Source organism: Oncorhynchus nerka, linkage group LG23 (genome assembly GCF_034236695.1).
Source record: "Oncorhynchus nerka isolate Pitt River linkage group LG23, Oner_Uvic_2.0, whole genome shotgun sequence".
Classification (NCBI taxonomy): Eukaryota; Metazoa; Chordata; class Actinopteri; order Salmoniformes; family Salmonidae; genus Oncorhynchus; species Oncorhynchus nerka.
In genome coordinates this window covers 24,416,151-24,440,124 of record NC_088418.1, presented here as the reverse complement: position 1 = coordinate 24,440,124, position 23,974 = coordinate 24,416,151, and the positions used below count along the sequence as shown (strand labels likewise).

At 45.2% G+C, this 23,974-nt stretch overlaps 3 protein-coding genes across 5 annotated transcripts; 2 read left to right on the top strand and 1 right to left on the bottom strand.

Annotated features, from left to right (window-relative positions):
- Positions 1-23: 23 nt before the first annotated feature.
- On the top strand, positions 24-3,779 carry znf668 (zinc finger protein 668). Its single transcript, XM_029629388.2, has 2 exons — positions 24-124; positions 742-3,779. Exon 2 carries the CDS (start codon positions 766-768, stop codon positions 2,737-2,739), a length of 1,974 nt encoding a protein of 657 aa, XP_029485248.1. The 5' UTR covers positions 24-124; positions 742-765; the 3' UTR covers positions 2,740-3,779.
- Positions 2,765-5,681, top strand: gjz1 (gap junction protein zeta 1). Of its 2 annotated transcripts, none has more exons than XM_029628747.2 (2): positions 2,765-4,223; positions 4,470-5,681. In XM_029628747.2, exon 2 carries the CDS (start codon positions 4,499-4,501, stop codon positions 5,204-5,206), a length of 708 nt encoding a protein of 235 aa, XP_029484607.1. In that variant the 5' UTR covers positions 2,765-4,223; positions 4,470-4,498; the 3' UTR covers positions 5,207-5,681. The 2 variants fall into 2 exon arrangements, with proteins under 2 accessions (XP_029484607.1, XP_029484608.1); XM_029628748.2 differs by having other exon boundaries at positions 4,143-4,223; positions 4,473-5,681.
- On the bottom strand, positions 5,280-20,797 carry LOC115106181 (circularly permutated Ras protein 1-like). 2 transcript variants are annotated; one of them, XM_029628744.2, is made up of 21 exons: positions 20,735-20,797; positions 14,255-14,360; positions 13,806-13,928; positions 13,306-13,542; positions 13,008-13,112; positions 12,785-12,859; positions 12,536-12,609; positions 12,119-12,298; positions 11,848-11,889; positions 11,568-11,657; positions 11,131-11,282; positions 10,890-10,971; positions 10,665-10,795; positions 10,381-10,465; positions 10,124-10,230; positions 9,685-9,803; positions 9,459-9,576; positions 9,067-9,207; positions 8,619-8,712; positions 8,463-8,492; positions 5,280-8,239 (listed from the first exon to the last, which is right to left on the bottom strand). In XM_029628744.2, the coding sequence occupies exons 2-21, from the start codon at positions 14,343-14,345 to the stop codon at positions 8,153-8,155; spliced, it is 2,163 nt and encodes a 720-aa protein (XP_029484604.1). In that variant the 5' UTR covers positions 14,346-14,360; positions 20,735-20,797; the 3' UTR covers positions 5,280-8,152. The 2 variants fall into 2 exon arrangements, with proteins under 2 accessions (XP_029484604.1, XP_029484606.1); XM_029628746.2 differs by lacking the exons at positions 5,280-8,239; positions 8,463-8,492 and having other exon boundaries at positions 8,623-8,712; positions 9,067-9,178.
- Between the last annotated feature and the right edge of the window lie 3,177 nt (positions 20,798-23,974).

Below are 23,974 nucleotides of genomic sequence, written 5' to 3'. Positions count from 1 at the left end.
TCATGGTCCTAAAGCCGTCCTCCTCCACCAACACCAATCATAGGGCTTCACTGTAAACGCAGTTATTGGGGCTTCATATCTGGACATTTTAACTGATCCTGAATGCCCGAAAGAAGATAAAAAGGTAAGCAATCGTTTTAATATTATAATACACATTTATTCCAAATACAGATGCGGAGCCATCTCATGCGAGGATGACCCCAGAGGGCGAATGAGCTTGTTCAGCCGGTCCTAAAGCCAGCCATTTTGAGTTTAGCACAAGTACGCTAAAATCGCTTCAATTGCCCATTTTTGTTGAATTATTGTCTCCTGATATATGCGCCCCAGTAATAATTTAACTTGGAAAACGCACGTTATTTTTTCAAAGAAATTAGATTTATTTGAGATCCGTGTTTTTCATGCCAACTTCCTTTTATAACAAGCGTTTAGTTTAATTGTCCCTGAGGTCCTAATGCCAGCCATTTTGAGATGTATCCCTCCACATTATTAATGAAACGTTGCTTCACTAGTTTTCCACTGCTACCTAAGTGCCTTTGTCATGTCCTCTCAGCCAGTACAAATTATATTTGAAAACATGATATAAATGATCTTGGATTGAGTTTCAATCTGCTCACTATTTTATATGATTGTAAAATCATTACTGCCTACTGAACATTTCCCAAGCTTGTTTAAGAAATGCATGATTGAATGTGTCATCTTCAGATTCACTTATGTCTTTTCCTTATATTCTAATTTCCTTAGCATCACAAGCATATAACTTAAAGGATGGCCTCTCCCCAGCCTGGCAGCCCACCGCCTACAGAGCAAGACACCCCCCTTGCTGAACCGAGTGAGGAGAGCAAAGAGCTGGAGGTAGAGGAGCCCCCTGTAAAAAAGAGAGGCAAAGGCAGACCTCCAAAGAAATCCAAGCATTCTTTCAAATGCTCTGCCTGCCAGGAGGCTTTCAGTAGCCCCTTGGCTCTCCGGAGCCATAAGCTGTCTGCCCACAGTAAGGAGCAGCAGGAGCAAAAACAGCACACATGCTCTCAGTGCAGCAAAACGTTCCCCAGCAGAGCCCAGCTCTCCAAGCATCAGCGCTCTCACTCTGCTCAGCGCCCCTTTCAGTGCGATCAGTGTCACAAGGCTTACAAGACCCCAACGGAGCTACGCAACCACAGCCGCTCCCATACAGGGGAGAAGCCTTTTGTCTGCACCGAATGTGGCAAGACCTTCATGCAGGCCATATGCCTGCGTATTCACATGACGCAGCACAGCGGCGAGCGGCCATATTCTTGCCCCCATTGCTCCAAGAGCTACCCCACTCTGTCCAAGTTGAAGGTGCACCTGCGCTCTCACACGGGGGAGAAGCCCTATTTTTGTGCCGAGTGCGGGAAGAGCTTTGCCGACCCCTCTGTTTACCGGAAGCACAGGCGCAACCACCAGGGCCACCGGCCCTACTCCTGTGATAAGTGTGGGAAGACGTACACTGAGCTGAAAGACCTGAAGAACCATGAACGGTCTCACACAGGAGAGAAGCCCTACCTGTGTTCAGACTGCGGCAAGGCCTTCTCCCGTTCCTCCTCCCTGGCTTGTCACCTCCGCATTCACTCCCAGAGCAAACCCTACCAGTGTGAGCAGTGTGGCAAAGGCTTCACTCAGCTCTCCTCCTATCAGTCTCACCTGCGCACTCACTCGGGTGAGAAGCCATTCCTCTGCCCGCAGTGTGGGAAGATGTTCTCAGACCCCTCCAGTTTCCGCCGGCACCAGAGGGCCCATTCAGGGTTCAAGCCCTACCCCTGTGATAAGTGTGCCAAGAGATTCCGGCAGCCTGCCGACCTGGCCGTACATCAGCGGGTGCACTCCGGGCAGCGGCCCTACAAGTGTCAGAGCTGCGACAAGGCGTTTGTGGCGTCCTGGGACCTGCGACGTCACATGCTGGTGCACACAGGGCTGCGGCCCTTCTCCTGCACGGAGTGCGGCAAGTCCTTTGCCGAGCGCTCCAGTCTCAACAAGCACCGAAGGGTGCACTCTGGCGAGCGCCCATTCAAATGTGACCTGTGCTTCAAGTCGTTCGTGGTCTCCTCCAGCCTACGGAAGCATGAGCGCACTCACCTGGCTGAGAGGCCTGCGCTGCTACCGCAGCAGGCGGTACCCGAGACAGTTGCAGCAGTCTTCCTCGCTCACACCTCCCTCCCCCAATTCTCCTGTTCACACTGTGACGTCACCTTTGGGACCTGGGAGGAGGTTCAGGCCCATGAGGCTCTTCACACCGTTTCCCCTCTTTCCACCACCGTGGCCCCCCTGCCCATGGGCCCACACGTGTGCGCCACCTGCCGGGAGGAGTTTGTACTGCTGTCTGACCTGCAAGCCCACGAGAAGATGCACCCCAAACCGCGACCCCACGTCTGCGACAGCTGCGGCAAAGGTTTCCTCAACAAAGCCGGGTTGCGGAAACACCAGAGGATCCACTCGACCAACCGCAACCACGTCTGCCCCCACTGTAGCAAAGCCTTTCTGTTTGCCGCCTATCTCCGCAAGCATTTACGCACCCACCGCGACCCCCTGCCCACCTTCCCCCTCTCTGACACACACATTGCACACACGGAGCCTCTTCCCTCGCCACCTCCACCCATTGAAGTTTCCTCGTCCACTCTTGAACCTGGTGCAATTTGTCTGACTATACCGGTGACGATTCCTGTGACTGTTCCTGTAACCTTTCAGACCACGCCTATGTATATTGATAAGGAAGACCGACTCTGAATAGACCGTAACTGTTTGTGTTGAATGAATTATGACTCAACAGCCAGATGCCTTGAATATTTTTAACAATAGTATGGTTATAAAACAGCTTAGTTCCCATCCTTAAACAAAGGTTATTGATAGCCTATTGATAACAATTTGAAATAATGAGACTTTTCACTTTAAATTGCCCTCAACTGTCTTGTGTGTAGGATGACATGTATTTGTGATTTAAAATGTGTTATTTATGCTATATAACGTACATTATGTTTTATACTATACGATACCTGACATCTGTCATCAACTTATTTCAAATTTCATTGTCATGATTTGTTCATAAGAATGTATTGTTTTGTGTCATAGGCTATACACTGAGTATACCAAATATTAGGAAGACCTTCCTAAATTGAGTTGCACCCCCCCCGTTTGCCCTCAGAACAGTCTCAATTTGTCAGCCATTGACTCTACAAGGTGTCGAAAGCGTTTCACAGGGGAGGCTGGCCCATGATGACTCCAATGCTTCCCACAGTTGTGTCAAGTTGGCTGGATGAACTTTGGGTGGTGGACCATTCTTGATACAAACGAGAAACTGTTGAGAGTGAAAAACCCAGCAGCGTTGCAGTTCTTGACACAAACCGGTACACCTCACACCTATTACCATACTCTGTTCAAAGGCAACTTAAATATTTTGTCTTGCCCATTCACCCTCTGAATGGCACACGTACACAATCCATGTCTCAAGGCTTAAAAGTCATTCTTTAACCTGTCTCCTCCCCTCCATCTTCACTGATTTAAAGTGGATTTAACAAGTGACATCAATAAGGGATCATAGGTGTTCTTATTTTTTTGTGAACTCAGTGTATATTGATTAGTGTGTAGGCTAAACTACTAATCTTAATTCCACGGTTAGGTCATTTATGTCTAAACATAGGCTATAACATTGTTTGAGTCATGATATTGTCATGTTTTTGTTTTCCATGGACTGTTGGGTATTTTGATTTCTATTCACTTCTCGTCATTTTTGCGATGGAATATGTAAGTAAACAATTGACTTAATAGCATTGATGGACTGAAGTTGCTTTCCTGTGAAATGGCTCTTTTTATGAAAAACCTGAATGCCTAAATTGAACTGTTGGAGAAGAATCATCATGTCTTATGCCTAATAATATGCAATTACATATGACATACATTCAGGGTATATGATAACATTATATTACAGTTCGACTCAAATACATATAATAGTTGCCTATGGTATCATCAAAAGTATGATGATAACAGAGAATAGAACCATATTTTCAACCAGAACACCTTACACACAGACTTATACAAACAATAGTTTAAAAAGGGAGGGTCACTGAGGAAAAAAGAGAAGTACCATTGGGTTGGAGTCAGCAGAATAAAAGGTGAGACATGGTAACACTGATGCTGATGACAATGCCATTTTACAACCCAATAAAAGGTTTTCAACTGACATACTATGAGGTTCATGGAAATTCCTTTTAACGGTAAGTTGGCATCTCCTATTATTACAGCAGCTTTATGTCAAATACACCAGGGAAAAGTGTTGAAATTAAAGTATAGTTGTAACCATATTTGAATATTTACTGTAATCTTACAACATTTCTTTTAACGTTGAATATTATTGTTGACAAAATAAATATTTATTGCTCTGCAATGCAAATATGTGAACATCTATCTTGATACATTGCCTGATGTGGTACCTTTCTTCTCTTGCTCGATCACTGCTACAGTAGATTCATAACAAAGACGAGCAGAAATAATGGCAGCCATCGTAACAGGGCTCATCCCAATCCTCCGCACGGCAGTGGACACCACCACCACCTACAAGTGCCGCTCGCTGTGGTTTGGCTTCCTCTGCATGCGCCTGGTGGTTCTGTTCGTGGCCGAAATGCCCTGGTTCAAGCTGGACTCGGACTTCAGCTGTAACACCACCCAGGACATGTGCACCCGAAGCTGCTTCAATCAACACTTTGACAAGCCTATCATGGTGGCCTGGAACTTCTTCTTCATCCTCCTCATTATGTCTGTCCTCCTCATGGAGCTCTTTGCCTCCCACCTCCGCTCCGCTGCCCAGAAGAGGAGCTCCCGGCAGAGGAAAACTACCGGGGAGTTGGAGGCCCAGGGGAAGAGTGTCAGTGTGCCTGAATTGGAACCCCCAGGGAAGATGGTGATTGACCTCCACAAAGACAGGGGCACTGTGGGCTTCTACCTGCTCAGCACCGTGCTGCGTATTATGGTGGAGGTCTGGTTTGTCTATATGCTTCTGTCCTGGAACCTACCTAAAGTAGATGAAGGACCATTCAAGTGTAAATCAGGTATCTGCCCAGAGATACATATTTGCTTGGTGAGGGCGGCACCAGAGAAACGTATGTCTATCTATGCTTTAGCCTCTGTTTCAGGCCTGGTCATTGTAACTTCTGTCTTGTTCTGTTTTTACTCTATTTTCCACTACCTCTGTAAATGTTGAGCCTGCAGGGAACCCATACTGCACCATTTTAACTATAAATGTGTAATGTGTAGGTGTAACATTGGATTTACTGTTTAAAAAAAAAAAATCATGTGTCATGTCTGTGCCAGCTTAAAAGGCTAATAATGCTAAATAATCTGTCCAAGTTTCCTACATTCTCATTCTTGGCAGCAGTTTTTACTGTTCAACCTATGTTTATGGGTGTAGAAACACCTATCTGATGGTGTGTCTGAGTCAGGCATTTCTAGTGCTTTCTGGTCAGGGTGATGCTAAGCTAGAGAGGGAGTGATACAGCGCCTTCAGAAAGTATTCACACCACTTGACTTTTTCCACATTTTGTTGTGTTACAGCTTGAATTTAAAATGAATTAAATGTAGATTGTTTTTGTCACTGGCCTAAACAAAATACCTCATAATATCAAAGTGGAATTATGTTTTTAACATTTGACAAATTAATAAAACATTTAAAGATGAAATGTCTTGAGTCAATAAGTGTTCAACCCCCTTGTTAGGGCAAGTCTAAATATGTACAGGTGTAAAATGTTGATTGGCAAGTCACATAACTTGCATGGACTCACTCTGTGTGCAATAATAGTGTTTAACATGGTTTTTCAATGACTACCTCATCTCTGTACACCACACATTAAATTATCTGTAATATCCCTCAGTCGAGCAGTGAATTTCAAACACAAAGACCAGTGCTTTTCCAGTGCCTCGCAAAAATGGGCACCTATTGGTAGATGGGTCAAAATTTTAAAAAAAGCAGACATTGACTATCTCTTTGAGCATAAAGTTAATTACACTTTGGATGGTGTCAATACACCCAGTCACTACAAAGATACAGGCATTCTTCCTAACTCAGTTGCCGGAGAAGAAGGAAACCGCTCAGGGTTTTCACCATGAGGCCAAAGGTGACTTTCAAACAGTTACAGAGTTGAATGGCTGGGATAGGAGAAAACAGGATGGATCAACAACATTGTAGTTACTCCACAATACTACCCTAATTGACAGAGGGAAAATAAGGAAGGAGGAAGGAAGCCTGTACAGAGTACAAATTTTCAAAAACATGCATCCACGGGGCGGCAGGGTAGCCTAGTGGTTAGAGCGTAGGCCTAGTAACCGGAAGGTTGCAAGTTCATACCCCCAAGCTGACAAGGTACAAATCTGTCGTTCTGCCCCTGAACAGGCAGTTAACCCACTGTTCCTAGGCCGTCATTGAAAATAAGAATTTGTTCTTAACTGACTTGCCTAGTTAAATAAAGGTAAAAATATAAAAAATAAAATAAAAATCCTGTTTGCAACAAGGCACTAACGTAATACTGCAAAAGAAATTGGCAAAGCAATTCACTTTTAGTGCATTCGTATTCAGACCCCTTAAATTTTCTCTACATTTTGTTACCTTACAACTTTATTCTGAAATTGATTAAACAAAACATTTTCTCATCAATATACACACAATACCCCATAATGACAAAGCGAAAACAGGCTTTTTGAATATTTAGAAAAATTTAAATTTTTAAAAACAGAAATACCTTATTTACATAAGTATTTAGACCCACTCAACATTGAACTCAGGTGCATCCTGTTTCCATTAATCATCTTGAGATGTTTCTACAACTTGGAGTCCACCTGTGGTAAATTCAATTGATTGAACATGATTTGGAAAGGCACACACCTGTCTATACAAGGTCTCACAGTTGACAGTGCATGTCAGAGCAAAAAACAAGCCATAAGGTCAAAGGAATTGTCCGTAGAGCTCCCCGAGACAAGATTGTGTCGAGGCACAGATCTGGGGAAGGGTACCAAAACATTTCTCTAGCATTGAAGGTCCCCAAGAACACAGTGGCCTCCATCATTCTTAAATGGAAGAAGTTTGTGGGAGAAGGGCCTTGGTCAGGAAGGTGATCAAGAACCTGAGAGTCACTCTGACAGAGCTCCAGAGTTCCTTTGTGGAGATGGGAGAACTTTCCAGAAGGACAACCATCTCTGCAGCACTCCACCAATCAGACCTTTATGGTAGAGTGGCCAGACGGAAACCACTCCTCTGGAAAAAAGGCAGATGACAGCCCGCTTAGAGTTTGCCAAAAGGCACCTAAATGTCTCTCTGACCATGAGAAACAAGATTCTCTGGTCTTGATGAAACCATGATTGAACACTTTCGCCTAAGTGCCAATTGTTACGCGTGGAGGAAACCTGCCACCATCCCTACGGTCAAGAATGGTGGTGGCAGCATCATGCTGTGGGGATGTTTTTCAGGGGCAGGAACTGGAAGACTGGTCAGGCTTGATGGAAAGATGAACGGAACAAGGACAGCCGGACAATAACCTGTAACAACACCAAATCTACACTGGAAATGTTTACCAAGAAGAAAGTGAATGTTCCTGAGTGGCCGAGTGACAGTTGACTTAAATCTACTTGAAAATCTATGACAAGACCTGAAAATGGTTGTCTAGCAATTATCAACAACCAATTTGACAGAGCTTGAATAATTTTGAAAAGAATAGTGGGCAAATGTTGCGCAATCCACGTATGGAAAGCTCTTAAGAGACTTACCCAGAAAGACTCACAGCTGTAATTGCTGCCAAAGGGGCTTCCACAAAGTATTGACTCAGGGGTGTGAATACTTATGTAAATTAGATATTTATTTATTTCAATTTCAAGACATCTGCAACATTTTCTAAGAACATGTTTTCAGTTTGTCATTATGGGGTATTGTGTGTAGATGAATACATTTTGAGTGCAGCCTGTAACACAACAAATTGTGGAATAAGTCAAGGGGTATGACTACATTCTGAAGGCACTGCAGGTACAAACCCATTTCACTTGCTATGTGCCATCGCAGTTCTGACATGACGTTCTGACAGTGTGCATCGATAAGAACATTCCTCAGAAGTCGGTAGGACTTGAATAACTTCCAAGGATATCAGGCATAGACAGTAGCCACCAATCAGTGTTGGTGCTTTTCCTTCAGTGAAATAGACCTGTTGCTGTTCTTCATGCTGTACAACAGTGCAGCACCCATGTCTGTTAGAGACTGAAGCGGAGAGAGATATGAAGGAGGGAGATTAGCAGGGTAGACTAGAGGAAGTTAGGGGGTAATATTTGGATAGGAGCATGAGATTGCGAAGGTAAAATAGCATGATTTGTGCATCTGCATTGTACGTTAGATATTACCATAGAGGCAATTGTAGTCTGGGCGAAAATATGTTGTAATGTTCATATCAGGGTTCTATATCGATGGATATGTTATACATTACCTGCAGTGTATCAGAACGTATGGATTGTCTCTAAGACGGGAAAAAAAACAATGACAATTAGTCTTCAATTACTAAACAGAATGTATTGAAGACTGCACCATCATCTCACACAGTTTCTCTTTCACAATCATCTCAATACTGCACACACAGACCTACCCTTGTGTAGTTTTGTAGGCTGTTGTGTATAGGGTCCATGGTTTTAAGCCATTTTGAATAAATCAGTTTGTCTTCTGCACTTCTATCATACTCTCTGAAAAGGTAAAAGACAAGCATGTTGTCACGTATACACGAATACAAGTTGACAAATGCCCATGTACAGCAGAAATGACCAGCCAACACACAAGCACAAACGTGCGCATGCTGATACACATATTCGCACTCTCGCTCTCACCCACACACACAAAAACAGGCCTTGTTCACTCATGTGAATCCGGCTGTCAGTCTCACTCACTAATTAGCGCCCATTCTGAGGCTCTGCCTCCATACACGCACATGCAGGCACGTGCACGCACAGGCACACACACACACACACACACACACACACACACACACACACACACACGTTTTGCTGTCCGTCAACCTTCTCACTAAATCATTCACTCACAGGGCTCTCTCCATCAGTTCCCTCTGTGTCTCCCCCTCACTCTTTGCGTCTTGGAAGCGGCCCCTGACAGCTAGAGCGGCGCTGGCCTGGGATGAGTTGAGCTGAATTATAGCTAGAAATAGAGAGGAGAGGACCACTGAGCTGAGAGGGAGAGGAGAGAGGCATACAGTGTTAGGCTACTATCATGACTCCTAACATGGTTGTCATCATCATTATTCTCCTATCACATTGTTTTGCAAATGGAGTGGATTGTGATGTGTAAACACATTTCTATAATTCTTTGACTTGAACTAGTCTTTCTGGTAGATAAACTGGCAACAAAAGGCATTTCTGAATTCACATGTCATGAATGCTGGAAAACGCTGGAGTGAGTTCTGGACGTGTCCCATTACCTGTCATCCGTCACCTCTTTATCAGCCGTCAGCACTCTGAGCATACTGTGTCCATCCTTCCGTCTGTATCTCAGCTGCAGCTGAACAGACACACGGCCACCTGCCACTGGGGCTGACACTAAACGTCAGAGAAAGAAAAAAAATATTACAAATGTATTCCTCAGTGAACTTGGTCCCCAATCCTTAAATCTTTGACTGGGTCTTCTCCTCATCCCACCGTTCTCACCCTCTCCCTGTGAGCCGTGTTCCCTCGCTCCAAATTGAAAGGTGATTTCTGTGTCTGATGCCACATTGCCCACCTCTCTGGTCACCCTGTTCCCAGCCTCCCTCTCTCCTTTCACACACCTGGCGGAAGAGCGAATGAGGGCGAGAGATGAAGGCCTTTTCCAGTCAAATCAGGGATCTCTGTTCAAATGTGTCGCTGGTGTGACAGTGCTAGATTTCCCATTCACAATTTAGGATTGTCAATTCACCCCCCCCCAAAAATGATTGAGGATGAGCATGCAACTGGGGTTCCTAAGCATTTAAACCACTTAATTTTAGATACAGATGGTGACGTACATACACATTACGAATGCATTATACAGTATACAAACATCTACCCACACACATATACTATATTTGAAAATACACATGAATATACAGATGTTTAATTCAACACTTACAGTGTTGTGGGGAGCAGCAAAGTGACACTACAGTGTGTCGCTATCGTCCTGTTCTCAATAATCTCCTCAAATTCAGTGTATAGTTCATGTGGACTTGCTATCACCACCTAGGGGGAAGGATGACACGTACAGTACCATATTAAAAGACACATATTGAACAATGGACTCTGATCATATATGGGCCAAATAGGACTGTAGCTCAATGACATACACAGCACAAAGGAGAGTAATACAAGATGATTTATTGTATCACATACCTTTCCACTTGTGCAGTCTGCTAGTCTCCCCAGCTCATCAAGTCTGCAGTCTGTCCCCTCGATAGCCAACACTGACACCGTCACCCTAGGAGAGAAAGGGTTACATACTGTAAGCGCTTGCTTATAATATTCAATAACTGAAAATCACTTATGACAACACCTAAAAGGGTATCAACATAGTCTGTAAGAAAATGAGCTATTTCAAGGTAAAATAGGTTCTCCACTGTGATGCTCAAATAGAAGTGAAAATGTAGCTAGTGAAGACAGTACAGAGTTGCACCGACCCCTGGCTAGCAGCGTACTCCCCCAGGTCGTGGTAGAAGATAGTGGAGGAGAGGCAAGGTCGAGCATCAATGCCCTCCACCTCCAGATTCCCCAGGTCTGTGTTGGCCTTTCCATCTGTGCAGATGATCACCTGGGAAGAGGGCAATACATTATATTGGTACTACATCATAAACAAAACAGATACAGTATGTATTCAGAGCACTGGAACTATGGGACTGACTGACCTTTGACCCTGGTTGCCGAGAAGCCATCGCTATGGCTACAAGAGAAGCAGGACCTAAAGCCGTGGCACCACTCTCAGACAATCTTTTAATGAAAAGAGGAAGTGACAACATACCATTATTTAATACAATTATGACTTCATTGGACCAGTTTGAATGAGTCCATGGCTTATTTGCTCTTGGACCACATGGGCCCTTGAATTAAAATGTAGAGTTTGTTTTTTATTGCCCCTTTCAACATTACCCTAGAATCTCTCTCTGTAGACAGTCCCTGGTCCTGGAGAGGGGTTGTGGGCTGGGGAAGCCGAACGCTGCTTCCTTAAGGTATTCACTGTCAATCAACTCCGCACCCCGCAAAAAACGTGAGGTGAAGTCGTCATATCCATGCAGAGTCACCTGTCAAGACAAACATCAGTGGATGATCTTAAGATACAGATCAAAACAACAGATCACAACAACAGATCAAAACAACAGATCACAACAACAGATCAAAACAAATATTGAATCCAAATCAGTGAATATGAAATGTCACACACAAAACATAGATTTGATACCTACAGCCCCACCGCCCCCCAAAAAACATTTTTTTTTAATGTAAAGAGCATGAAAACACCATTACATTAGATATCAACATGCATAAGTAGTCAATCATGTCAATGTGAAATGGGTGTAATATTGAACCTGATTGTTGAACGTGATGAGTCCTACTCGCATGTGTGGTTGTGTTTCGCTCAGCTTCCGAACACTCTGTAACACTGCTTCCTGAACAAACTGGTTTAAAATCCGCATTGGTGTTATCATTACCAGCATGTACACAACCACAGACCATTATCAATTCTAGCCAAGCAAATGATTGTGAATCTGCCACTGCATATTTAATTTACTGGTAGTTACTACGATCATCACAATATCTCCCAAATGTATCCACTTATGCCCATTTAAATAATCAAAGATGGTTGACCTGAAGACGTGACCTGTAGATTGGCTGTTTTCCTTCCAACACCTGGCACAAGAAAAAGAGAGAATTTCACAGTATATACTGTGGCCAGTAGAAATGGTCAGAAATACAGCTTCAACCAGCACTGAATGTGAAGCTACTTAAAACAGAAAAATATGGATTTTACAGAACAAAATTGACTATAGAGGTATCCCTAATCACATGTATTCTAATCTAACCGTACAGAGCCTGGGGAAAACACTGACAAATAACACTAATGATCTTGTGTTCAAACCTGGGAGGTGATACTCATGGACGCTGAGATGTCGATACAGAACAGGAGCAGGGTGTCTGTAAGGGCCAGGGCCTTGTCACCAGGGGTCAACAGGAAGACACTGTCCCGGCAACCGAGACAGGTGGCAGATGAGGAGGTAGGTGGTTCCAATGATGACTGGCAAAAATAACAGACATTCACCTGTAGAGCAACAGAGGGATGATGGAAATGCAGTTGTTTGAGAGAAATTGTACCTTCAGTAGTCATGAATTACAATACGTAGTAGGTGTAACTTCACTGAGGTTTACTGTAGGTCTACCATTATTGTTGAATAATTTGGAAGGCATGAAGTTAGAATCATAACAGGGATTACCACTGTGATTATTTTATCATATTGCGTAGGATTCATATTCAAGAGAGTGTGAAAGGTCAAACTACCACATTGTCATAGAAGGAGTCCAGCACAGAGCCACACTGGGAGCAGCAGGTGGGCTCTCCCTCTATGGGGAACACTGTGATTGGACACACGTTGGTCAACACAGACAAGCAAGTTAGACTGTGACATACCGAGAGACAGTATAAAAGTCAGGAGTATCACACAGAGAGACAGTGAAAAGTCAGGTCAAAGGCATTGAGTATCATATACCAAACATTATCTCAGAATGATAGCAGGAATAGTCCACTAACCGTTTTCCTCTGATATCAGCTCCCCCAAACTGACTAGGATAACATTTGGATTCCCCACCAATGGTTCCCTTGATCCTGTGTAGTAAATGGCCATTAGTAGTTGCAATTGTGCTTTGTATCTTTATTCATGAGCGCCTACATTTTTTCTTTTCAATGAGGAATTATCTAATGAACTGTGAAGATACTGTATACTAATGGATGTCCATAATGAAACAGGATTTACTGGAGGATGAAGAGGAGGACTTTGAGGAGGAGAAAGAATCAGGCAACAGAACTAGGTATTCTGGACAGGACTTCATAAAGGAAGGTCTTGGTGGCAAGGCTGGAGCTAGAAGTAGAGAGAATCATGTTTTTCAACTCTGGTTGTAGTCATAATCTTCATCACATCTTTATCATCACACGCAAGACTGTTTGTTTTGTTGGCATCTTAAGATGTGAATTGCATGAATGGTGGTATGGTCTGACAATACTAGCTTTGAGCCTAACAATGAATGTCTCTTGACAGGACATTAACCAGTTACCTGACTTCTGTGCAGATCCACTGCTGCCGGTGGTGTTTGGATGCTTCATCTCTTCCCCACTGCCTTCTGTGATATTGTATGAGTAGTCTGGATCCCATGGATGACTCCCAATGTCTGGTTCCTTCTTTGGAAGGTCATAGGTCAGCCTCTGGCTATTGGAAGGGAGAAGGGAAGGTGGGCCTGGGATTGGCTGGACGCAAGCAGGCGATTGAGATCGCATGAATGGGGGGAGCAGAGCTGGGGAAGGTGGAAATGGACACAATGTTAGCCACAATCTCAAGAGTTCACTCATGACTTTTGAGACACTGAAATTGAACTGTATATCCTAAAAATGACATTATACATTGAATTCCCCAGTACAGTGATGCTAGGAAAAACTGTCCATTGAGCTGTTTGAGATGTGAGCTGTTGGGGCGAGTCTGGAACATTCCCTCCTCTTCTAATACGGAAGGCTGAATTCTCATACAATGGCAAGGGGTTGGGAGCTGTCTTCACCTCACCATTTTTAAAACATTTCTCAGTGATTCTCTGTTCTGGAGAGTGGTGTTGTTGTTTTTGTAGTTGTGCTGGAGGAGGAGGGGGAGGACTGCGGGGACGGATTCTCTTTGGGGGAGGAAGGAGAGCTGGGAGAGATGAGAGACAGAGCATTGTTAATGTTAATGTCTACTACACAGGATTCATTAATGAACTGGCAGGACAGTGTTTGGGCAGCAACGGGCATTCAGACAGGATGGGGATTCACTGACAGGGCATTCACTGACAGGACATTCACTAACAGGACATTCACTGAGAGGACATTCACTGAGAGGACATTCACTGACAGGACATTCACTGAGAGGACATTCACTGAGAGGACATTCACTGACAGGACAGTGTTTGGGCAGCAACGGACATTCGGACAATGTTAGCTAGATTTAATTTGAAGTGTGTCTGAAAAATTATAACTCACCTGAACGTTTAACTGCAATTTGTGGTTTCGTGTGGACTTCCCTCTGATAGGTTGATGAAGGGACATAAACAAACCCACAGGCAAACTCCATTGGTGGTCCTACCACCTAAACAGGGATAATCAACTAGATTCAGCCGCAGGCCAATGGTCAGGACGCAGGAACATAATTACAAATCATTTGTACACTGCAAATTGACCCCAAGAAGACCAAACAGATATGATATTTGACTAAAACATAATAATTTCAAACCTTACTTACATTTGTATATGATCACATACATCTCTCTATTATGTGTGTGAAAACTTTGGAACTTGGAGCTGATTTGATGGTGTTTTTACAGTCTTTTATGTCCAACAATAATTTAAAAATCCCCTCAGCAGCCTTCACTGATATATATATATATATATATATATATATATATATATATATATATCCACACAGTTCCAGTAAAACGTACGGGTACACCTACTCATTAAAGGGTTTTTATATATTGTAGAATAATAGTGAAGACATCAAAATTATATACAATTACGCATATGGAATCATGTAGTAACCAAAAAAGTTGAAAAGTCTAAAACAAATCAAAATATAGCCATCTATAAAAAACAAACAAAAACACATAAAAAACACCTTCACTTCCCTTTCCCCCTACTATTGCCTTGATGCCAGCTTTGCACACTCCTGGCATTCTCTCAACCAGCATCATGAGGTAGTCACCTGAAATGCATTTCAATTAATAGGTGTGCCTTGTCAAAAGTGAATTTGTTTAATTTCTTTCCTTCTTAATGTGTTTGAGCCAATCAGTTGTGTTGTGACAAGATAGGGGTGGTATACAGCACTATTTGTTAAGTCCATATTATAGCAAGAACAGCTCAAATAAGCAAAGAGAAACGGCAGTCCGTCATTACTTCAAGCGCAGTCGCAAAAACTATCAAGCCACCGGGCCGCCAGTTGGGGTACCCTAACCTAAGGTAAGCACATGGACATTAAAACACATCAAACCAGTCACCAGGATGTAGACACTTCTATCACATTGTCAAACTCTTATTTCTAAGCCTTTGTATGTCATTGTGATCTTGAATAAATCTAAATTTATTGCATCCGATGCAAGCTAATTACAACTAGATTAAAACACTGATGCAAACACACCCATAGGATTAGTGTCACTGTTCATGAATCCACTGCCTCCTTTTCTCTTTCTCTCTCTCTCTCTCTCTCTCTCCCGTGTTTGTGTGGGCGTGGTTTCCAATCTCGGCCTGATTGTCTGCGCCAGCTGGAATCACTTATCTTCCCTTTATATGTTCTGTAACCAGTGTTTCTTGTTGTCAGATCGTTGTTACTTCCCTGAGGTTGTGTCGTGTGTCCGTGCTCATCTCTCGCCACCCTTGTGTGGATTATCTGCTGTGCTCCTTCCTACCCATCCGGACACACTCCCCTGGATTTCTCAGCACGCTATCATCGGAAGATGCGCCCTAGTCCCTGGGTCGGATTCCGTCTGAGTACAGTCTGTCTGTCCTGTTGCTGCTGTAAACTGTATTCATTAAACCATCGTTGCTTGCATCTTGCATCCGCCTCTGTATTGTCACAGAACGATCTGACCAGACCATGGATGCAGCGAGTTCAACGAGTCTGACCGAATTCATTTCCCGCAGTATCACGAGAATGGATCAACAAGAGGAGAACATCTCCAGCACAGGTCGGGCAGTACAAGCCCTTGCGACGCAGGTATCCCAGCTGACCCAACAATTACAACATCTGAGGGGTCTCGCTGCGCCACCTACACCGGCAGTTCAACCCGCCCCGCCAGAGCCGGATTCCCAGCTAGAGCCACGGCTACCGACACCAGAGGGTTATTCAGGTGATCCTGACTATTGCAGAGCTTTTCTTACGAGATGTTCCATGCATTTCTCGTTGCAGCCACGGACCTTCAACCGTGAACAGTCTAAGGTAGCATTCGTACTCACACTGCTATCAGGCAAAGCGGCTCTTTGTGGAACGGCGGTGTGGGCGAACCAGGACCCATGCTGCACCTCTTTCCAGACACTCTCCGAGGAGATGAGAAGGGTCTTCGATCGGGCCGTGGCGGGTAGGGAGGCGGCCAGACTACTCGCTGACCTTCGCCAAGGAGACCGTTCAGTATCGGAATACTCCATCCAATTCCGCACTCTGGCCGCAGAGTGTCAGTGGAACGAGGAGGCGCAGTGGGACATGTTCCTGCATGGGCTGGAGGACCGGATCCAGAAGGAGATTTATGTTCTGGACCTTCCCAAGAGTTTAAATGGACTAGTGGAACTAGCCTTGAGGGTCGACGCTCGTCTGAGTCGTGTTGGCCGCCGAGCATGCCCTAACAGACCGTATAACGACACGGAGGGCTGGCATGCCAGCGGCGGGAACACGGCCAGTTCAGCCTCCGCTCACGAACCCATGCAGCTGGGAGAGCTCGCCTCTCCCGGGAAGAGAGGGGAGGCGGAGATCCCAAGGACTCTGTCTCTACTGTGGTAGAGCGGGCCACTTTATCCACTCCTGCCCGGTAAAAGATTAGGCCCGGTAGTAAGCATGAGGCTACTATCGGGTGGTGTCACCACAGAGAAGACCTCATCATCTACTCTCCTCCCGGTAAGACTAAGATGGGCCACCCCACGCACGACACCCAAGCCTTACTGGACTCAGGAGCAGAGGGTAATTTCATGGACTTCAAGCTCGCTCACAAACTCCAGATTCCTATCACCTCACTCACGCACAAGATATCCGTCAACGCTCTCAATGGTCAAGAACTCCCCAACATTTCTCACACCACTGAACCTATCACACTCATCACTTCTGGCAATCACACTGAGACACTATCATTTCTACTCATGGACTCACCCCTTGCACCATTAGTTCTAGGCCACCCTTGGCTCACCCAACACAACCCCAGAGTTGACTGGGGTCATAACTCTATATCCATGTGGAGTAACAAGTGTCTTGAGTCCTGTTTAGTGTCTGCTTGTTCGTCTGTGTCTGATTCTGTGTTTCTAGAGGAGGCAGTGGATTTGTCTAACGTGCCCGTTGAATACCTCGACCTGAAGGAGGTGTTCAGTAAGTCCCGTGCTGCTTCTCTTCCTCCGCATCGTCCCTATGACTGTGCAATAGAATTATTGCCAGGTGAGTCTCCGCCTAAAGGCAAGTTATATTCACTCTCTGTTCCTGAGAGGGAGGCTATGGAGAGATACATCTCTGATTCTCTGGCATCTGGATTCATTCGTCCTTCCTCTTCTCCAGCGTGGGCGGGGTTCTTCTTTGTGGGGAAGAAGGACGGATCTCTGCGTCCTTGCATTGATTACCGTGGGTTGAATAACATCACAGTGAAGAATACCTATCCCTTACCGTTGATGTCCTCAGCCTTTGAAAGGTTACAGGGAGCATCCGTGTTCACTAAGTTGGATTTACGTAATGCATATCATTTGGTTCGCATAAGGGGGGGGACGAATGGAAAACCGCGTTTAACACCCCCAGAGGGCACTTCGAATATTTGGTCATGCCTTTTGGGCTATCCAACTCCCCAGCGGTTTTCCAGGCACTCGTCAATGACGTGCTGAGAGATATGATTGATCAGTTCATATATGTTTACCTGGATGACATACTGATTTTTCTTCTTCTCTCCAGGAACACGTTCAGCACGTCAGACGAGTGCTTCAGAGGTTGTTGGAGAATGGACTTTTTGTCAAGGCGGAGAAATGCATTTTTCATGCACAATCCGTTCCATTCCTAGGTTACATCGTCTCGACTGAAGGTATTCGCATGGATCCTGACAAGGTTAAGGCTGTGGTGGATTGGCCAAGCCCAGATTCCCGTAAGGCCCTACAGAGGTTTCTGGGATTTGCCAATTTCTACCGGCGTTTCGTTCGCAACTTTAGCCAGATAGTCGCTCCTCTTACCGCCTTAACCTCCCCCAGAGTGACGTTCAGGTGGTCCGATACAGCCGAGGCTGCATTCGCCAAACTCAAGAGCCGCTTTGTTTCGGCTCCCATCCTCATAGCTCCCGATCCCTCGCGTCAGTTCGTGGTGGAGGTGGACGCTTCAGAGGTGGGGGTAGGTGCGGTACTTTCCCAACGTTCCTCTTCTGACGACAAGATGCACCCTTGCGCGTTCCTTTCCCATCGGTTATCACCTGCGGAACGCAACTCGACATTGGCAACAGAGAGTTGTTGGCAGTGAAGTTAGCACTGGAGGAGTGGCGCCATTGGTTAGAGGGTTCGGGGTACCTTTTATAGTTTGGACCGATCACAAGAATTTGGAATATATCAGAACCGCCAAGCGACTCAACTCCAGGCAGGCGCGGTGGGCACTCTTTTCGGACGTTTTGACTTCTCTCTCTTGTATCGCCCGGGTTCCAAGAATGTCAAACCCGATTCCCTTTCTCGCATTTTTGACCATTCCGAACGCCCATCCACTCCCGAGTGCATCCTACCCGGGACCCTAGTGGTCTCCACACTCACATGGGAGGTTGAATCGAGGGTGAAAACGGCCTTAGAAGGGTAACGCCTCCGCCCGGTTGCCCGCCTAATCGGTTGTTTGTGCCGGAGGGTGTCGGTCCGATGTTATTCGGTGGGGGCATTGCTCCAACGTAGCGTGTCATCCAGGAGTCAGCCGCACTAGCTTTTGGTTAAGCAACGCTTTTGGTGGCCACTGATGGCTCGTGACATTCACAGTTTTGTCTTGGCTTGCTCGGTTTGTGCCACTGGGAAGACTTCTAATCGACCCCCAGATGGGTTACTCCAACCGCTGTCGGTCCCTTCGAGACCCTGGTCCCACATCGCTAGATTTTGTTACCGCCCTCCCGCCCTCCCAGGGCAAGACGGTTGTTTTGACCGTGGTGGACCGGTTCTCGAAGGCGGCTCATTTTATTCCCTTGCCTAAATTACCATCTGCCAAGGAGACAGCGGTAACTGTCGTGGATCACGTCTTTCGCTTACATGGCCTGCCGATGGATGTAGTTTCTGACAGGGGGCCCCAATTTGTGTCCAAGTTTTGGCAAGAGTTTTGAAGGTTACTGGGAGCGAGTGTCAGCCTGTCTTCAGGGTTTCATCCCCAGAGCAACGGTCAAACGGAGAGGGCCAACCAAGATTTGGAGAGAGTGTTGCGATGTTTGGTTTCTAAGAATCCCTCTTCCTGGAGTCAACAACTCTCTATGGTTGAGTACGCTCACAATTCGTTGCCAGTGGCAGCCACGGGTCTCTCTCCGTTTGAGTGTAGTTTAGGTTACCAGCCACCTATCTTTCCCAGTACGGAGTCCGAGGTCACTGTTCCCTCCGCTCACGCTTTCATCCAGAGGTGCCGTCACACATGGAGCAGAGCCCGTGAGACTCTTCTCCGGGTGGGGGCGCGCACCAAGGCTAAGGCCGATCGCCACCGGTCGAAGCCTGCGGTATACGTCGTTGGCCAAAGAGTGTGGCTTTCTACTAAGAACATTCCACTCCGATCCGTTTCGAACAAGCTTGCCCCCAAATTTATCGGCCCGTTCAAAGTCACCAGGATCATTAGTCCGGTGGCGGTCCGGCTCAAGCTTCCTCCGGCGTATAGGAGAATTCATCCTACCTTTCATGTGTCTAAAATAAAACCTGTGTTTCAGGCACGCATTAACCCGCCGGTCCCGGTTCCCCCGCCGCCACGACTTGTTGATGGGGAACCCACCTTTTCTGTCAATCGTATTTTGGACTCTAGAAGGAGGGGACGCGGATTCCAGTACCTGGTGGACTGGGAGGGTTACGGCCCGGAGGAGAGAAGTTGGGTACCTGCTAGGGACATTCTGGATCACTCCCTTATCGATGATTTCAATCGACAGGTAAATTCGCCTGGGAACGCCAAGAGGCGTTCCTAGGGGGGGGGGTATTGTCACGGTTCATGAATCCACTGCCTCCTTTTCTCTTTCTCTCTCTCTCTCTCTCTCTCTCTCTCTCCCGTGTTTGTGTGGGCGTGGTTCCCAATCTCGGCCTGATTGTCTGCGCCAGCTGGAATCACTTATCTTCCCTTTATATGTTCTGTAACCAGTGTTTCTTGTTGTCAGATCGTTGTTACTTCCCTGAGGTTGTGTCGTGTGTCCGTGCTCATCTCTCGCCGCCCTTGTGTGGATTATCTGCTGTGCTCCTTCCTACCCATCCGGACACACTCCCCTGGATTTCTCAGCACGCTATCATCGGAAGATGCGCCCTAGTCCCTGGGTCGGATTCCGTCTGAGTACAGTCTGTCTGTCCTGTTGCTGCTGTAAACTGTATTCATTAAACCATCGTTGCTTGCATCTTGCATCCGCCTCTGTATTGTCACAATTAGTCTCTGACAATGCTATCACTGTCCATGTAGCAGTACCAGTCAAGCTCCAGAAGACATATTGGTAACACAGTAACTAATGTTAACACACCTCTGTGGAAAGAACGGTCAAGTACAGGATAAGATTGCATTCAATGAGAGCTTACTCCGTCATACAAATGAGTCTTACTTACGTATGCAAAGCCTCATGAACAGTGACAGTTCAAACTTGAGTTACTCCCAGTCTGAAGTGTTAGGAGTGAGTGAGTGATGACATCACTCATTCTCTGTGTTATAATGTAAAAAAAAAAACCTGTTTAACAAGTTTGTCCAATGCAGTGTATACATTATCTAACATGGAATGGAAACAAAACACACGCACACAGCACTGTAGTACAGTCAGTGTAGAGATTGCAGTGGACATTGCGTTGTTCCACCTTGTGAATATTCATGTTTGTAAAAGTTTATGTTCAGGGAGGGTATCAGCACAGATCAGACAGGTTTGAACATTGACACTTACCACATACAGCACCAGTCAAAAGTTTGGTCACACCTACTCATTCCAGAGTTTTTAATTTTTTTTTAGTATTTTCTCCATTGTAGAATAATAGTGAAAACATCAACACTATGAAATAACACATATGGAATCATGTAGTAACCAATACACAAATCAAAATATATGATATATTTGAGATTCTTCAAAGTAGCCACCCTTTGCATTGATTACAGCTTTGCACAATCTTGGCATTCACTCAACCAGCTTCACGAGGTAGTCACCTGGAATGCATTTCAATGAACAGGTGTGCCTTGTTAAAAGTTCATTTGTGGAATTTCTTTCCTTCTTAATGTGTTTGAGCCAATCAGTTGTGTTGTGACAAGGTAGGAGTGGTATACAGAAGATAGCCCTATTTGGTAAAAGACCAAGTCCATATTATGGCAAGAACAGCTCAAATGAGCAAAGAGAAATAACAGTCCATCATTACTTTAAGACATGAAGGTCAGTCAATATGGAACATGTCAGGAATTTTTGAAAGTTTCTCCAAGTGCAGTCGCAATGACCATCAAGCGCTATGATGAAACTGGCTCTCATGAGGACCGTCACAGGAAAGGAAGACCCAGAATTACCTCTGCTGCAGAAGATAAGTTCATTAGAGTTACCAGCCTTGGAAATTGCAGCCCAAATAAATGCTTCATAGAGTTCAAGTAACTGACACATCTCAACATCAACTGTTCAGAGGAGCCTGTGTCAATCCGGCCTTCGTGGTCGAATTGCTGCAAAGAAACCACTACTAAATGACACCAATAACATCAAGTTTTTCACATTACGCTTTTTTGTGGGGGCAGGATAATTAACGAAAAGGCAACTTGAATTAACTTTGATCGCTTTTGTTAGAATTTTTACATAGCAAAAAGTGACTATTATTTTGCAGACTTTTTAAAAAGTCATGTTACCTGATGAAATTGCTGTACAATATGATCTTGTTGCCATCTGATGCACATTCAGATGTCATAAATCAACACTGCAGAGCTCTCCCTGTCCTGTGCTGTGCCTTGATTGTATTACTGTTGATGATATCTGGAAATGTGCATGTACACCCTGGCCCATCTACTGTGCTAGCCCCAATTCTGACTTGTGCTCTGATATCTGCTTCACTGATATCTGCTCTCGTAAAAGCCTGGGTTTTCTGCACGTTAAGACTAGAAGCTTATTACCTAAAATGGATCATTTGAAAGTGTGGGTTCACAACTCCAATCCAGATGTGTTGGTCATTACTGAGACGTGATTAAGGAAGAGTGTTTTGAATGCTGATGTTAACCTTTCTGGTTATAACCTTTTTTGGCAAGACAGATCTTCCAAAGGTGGGGGAGTGGCAATCTTTACCAAGGATCACCTTCAGTGCATGGTTGTCTCCATCAAGTCTGTCCCCAAACAATTTGATTTGCTGGTTTTAAGCATTAAACTTTCAAATAGCTCCTTGTTGATAGTTGCTGGGTACTATCGTCCTCCATCAGCACCGGCCTGTACCCTACCTGCCCTAAGCTCTCTCTTGGTCCCTTACACTAAGTCTGAATTTGTCCTGCTTGGTGACCAAAACTGGGACATGCTTAAACCACCTGGCCAAGTCCTAAAGCACTGGTACTCCCTAAATCCTTCTCAGATTATTACCAATCCCACAAGGTATGACTCCAAACACCCAGAAAAGGCTACTCTCCTCGATGTTATCCTCACAAATGATCTTGATAGGTTTCAGTCTGGTGTTTTCTGTAATGACCATAATGATCACTGTTTTACAGCCTGTGTTGTAATGGCTGCTCAGTGAAACGACCTGTCCTGATTTGTCATGGACTCTTGCTAAAAACTTTCATGAGCAAGCCTTCCTTCATGAACTGGCCTCTGTAAAATGTTATAGAATCAGCTTGATCCCCTCTGTCGAAGACGCTTGGACCTTCTTTTTTTACATTTTCAGTGGTATTGTTAACAAAAACGCCCCCATAAAGAAAATGAAAATGATAAACAGGTTCAGCCCCTGGTTCGACCGTGATCTTGCAGAGTTACTCCACCTCAAGAATTGCATTTTGCGAAAGGCTCGGCACACGCATACTATGGCTGACTGGCTTTCGTTCAGGCAAATGAGAAATAAGTGCACTCAGGCTATCCGGAAGGCCAAAGTTAGTTACTTTAAGGAGCAGTTCTCGCTCTGTGGGTCTAAGAAGTACTGGAAAACAGTTAAAGACCTGAGAAAACATGTTCTGCCTTAATGTTGATGATGTGGTTGTTACTGACAAGTAGCCATGGCTGAGATCTTTAATCACCACTTCATTAAGTCAGGATTCCTATTTGACTCAGCCATGCCTCCTTGCCCGTCCAACATTTCCTCATCTCCCACCCCTTCTAATGCGACTATCCCTATTCTTCTCCCTCTTTTCCCCTGCCCCGTTCTGTTAAAGTTTGTCCCTGCAGGCAGTCAGAGTCCAATGTGCCAGCTCCTTAAACTAGGATGGGGCCACAGTGTCTCCTGACCCCTCCTGTCTCAGCCTCCAGTATTTATGCTGCAGTAGTTTTGTGTCGGGGCTAGGGTCAGTTTGTTATATCTGGAGTACTTCTCCTGATTCGGTGTCCTGTGTGAATCTAAGCGTTCTCTAATTCTCTCCTTCTCTCTTTCTTTCTCTCTCTCGGAGGACCATAGGCAACAGGACTACCTGACATGATGACTCCTTGCTGTCCCCAGTCCACCTGACCGTGCTGCTGCTCCAGTTTCAACTGTTCTGCCTTATTATTATTCGACCATGCTGGTCATTTATGAACATTTGAACATCTTGGCCATGTTCTATTATAATCTCCACCCGTCACAGCCAGAAGAGGACTGGCCACCCCACATAGCCTTGTTCCTCTCTAGGTTTCTTCCTAGGTTTTGGCCTTTCTAGGGAGTTTT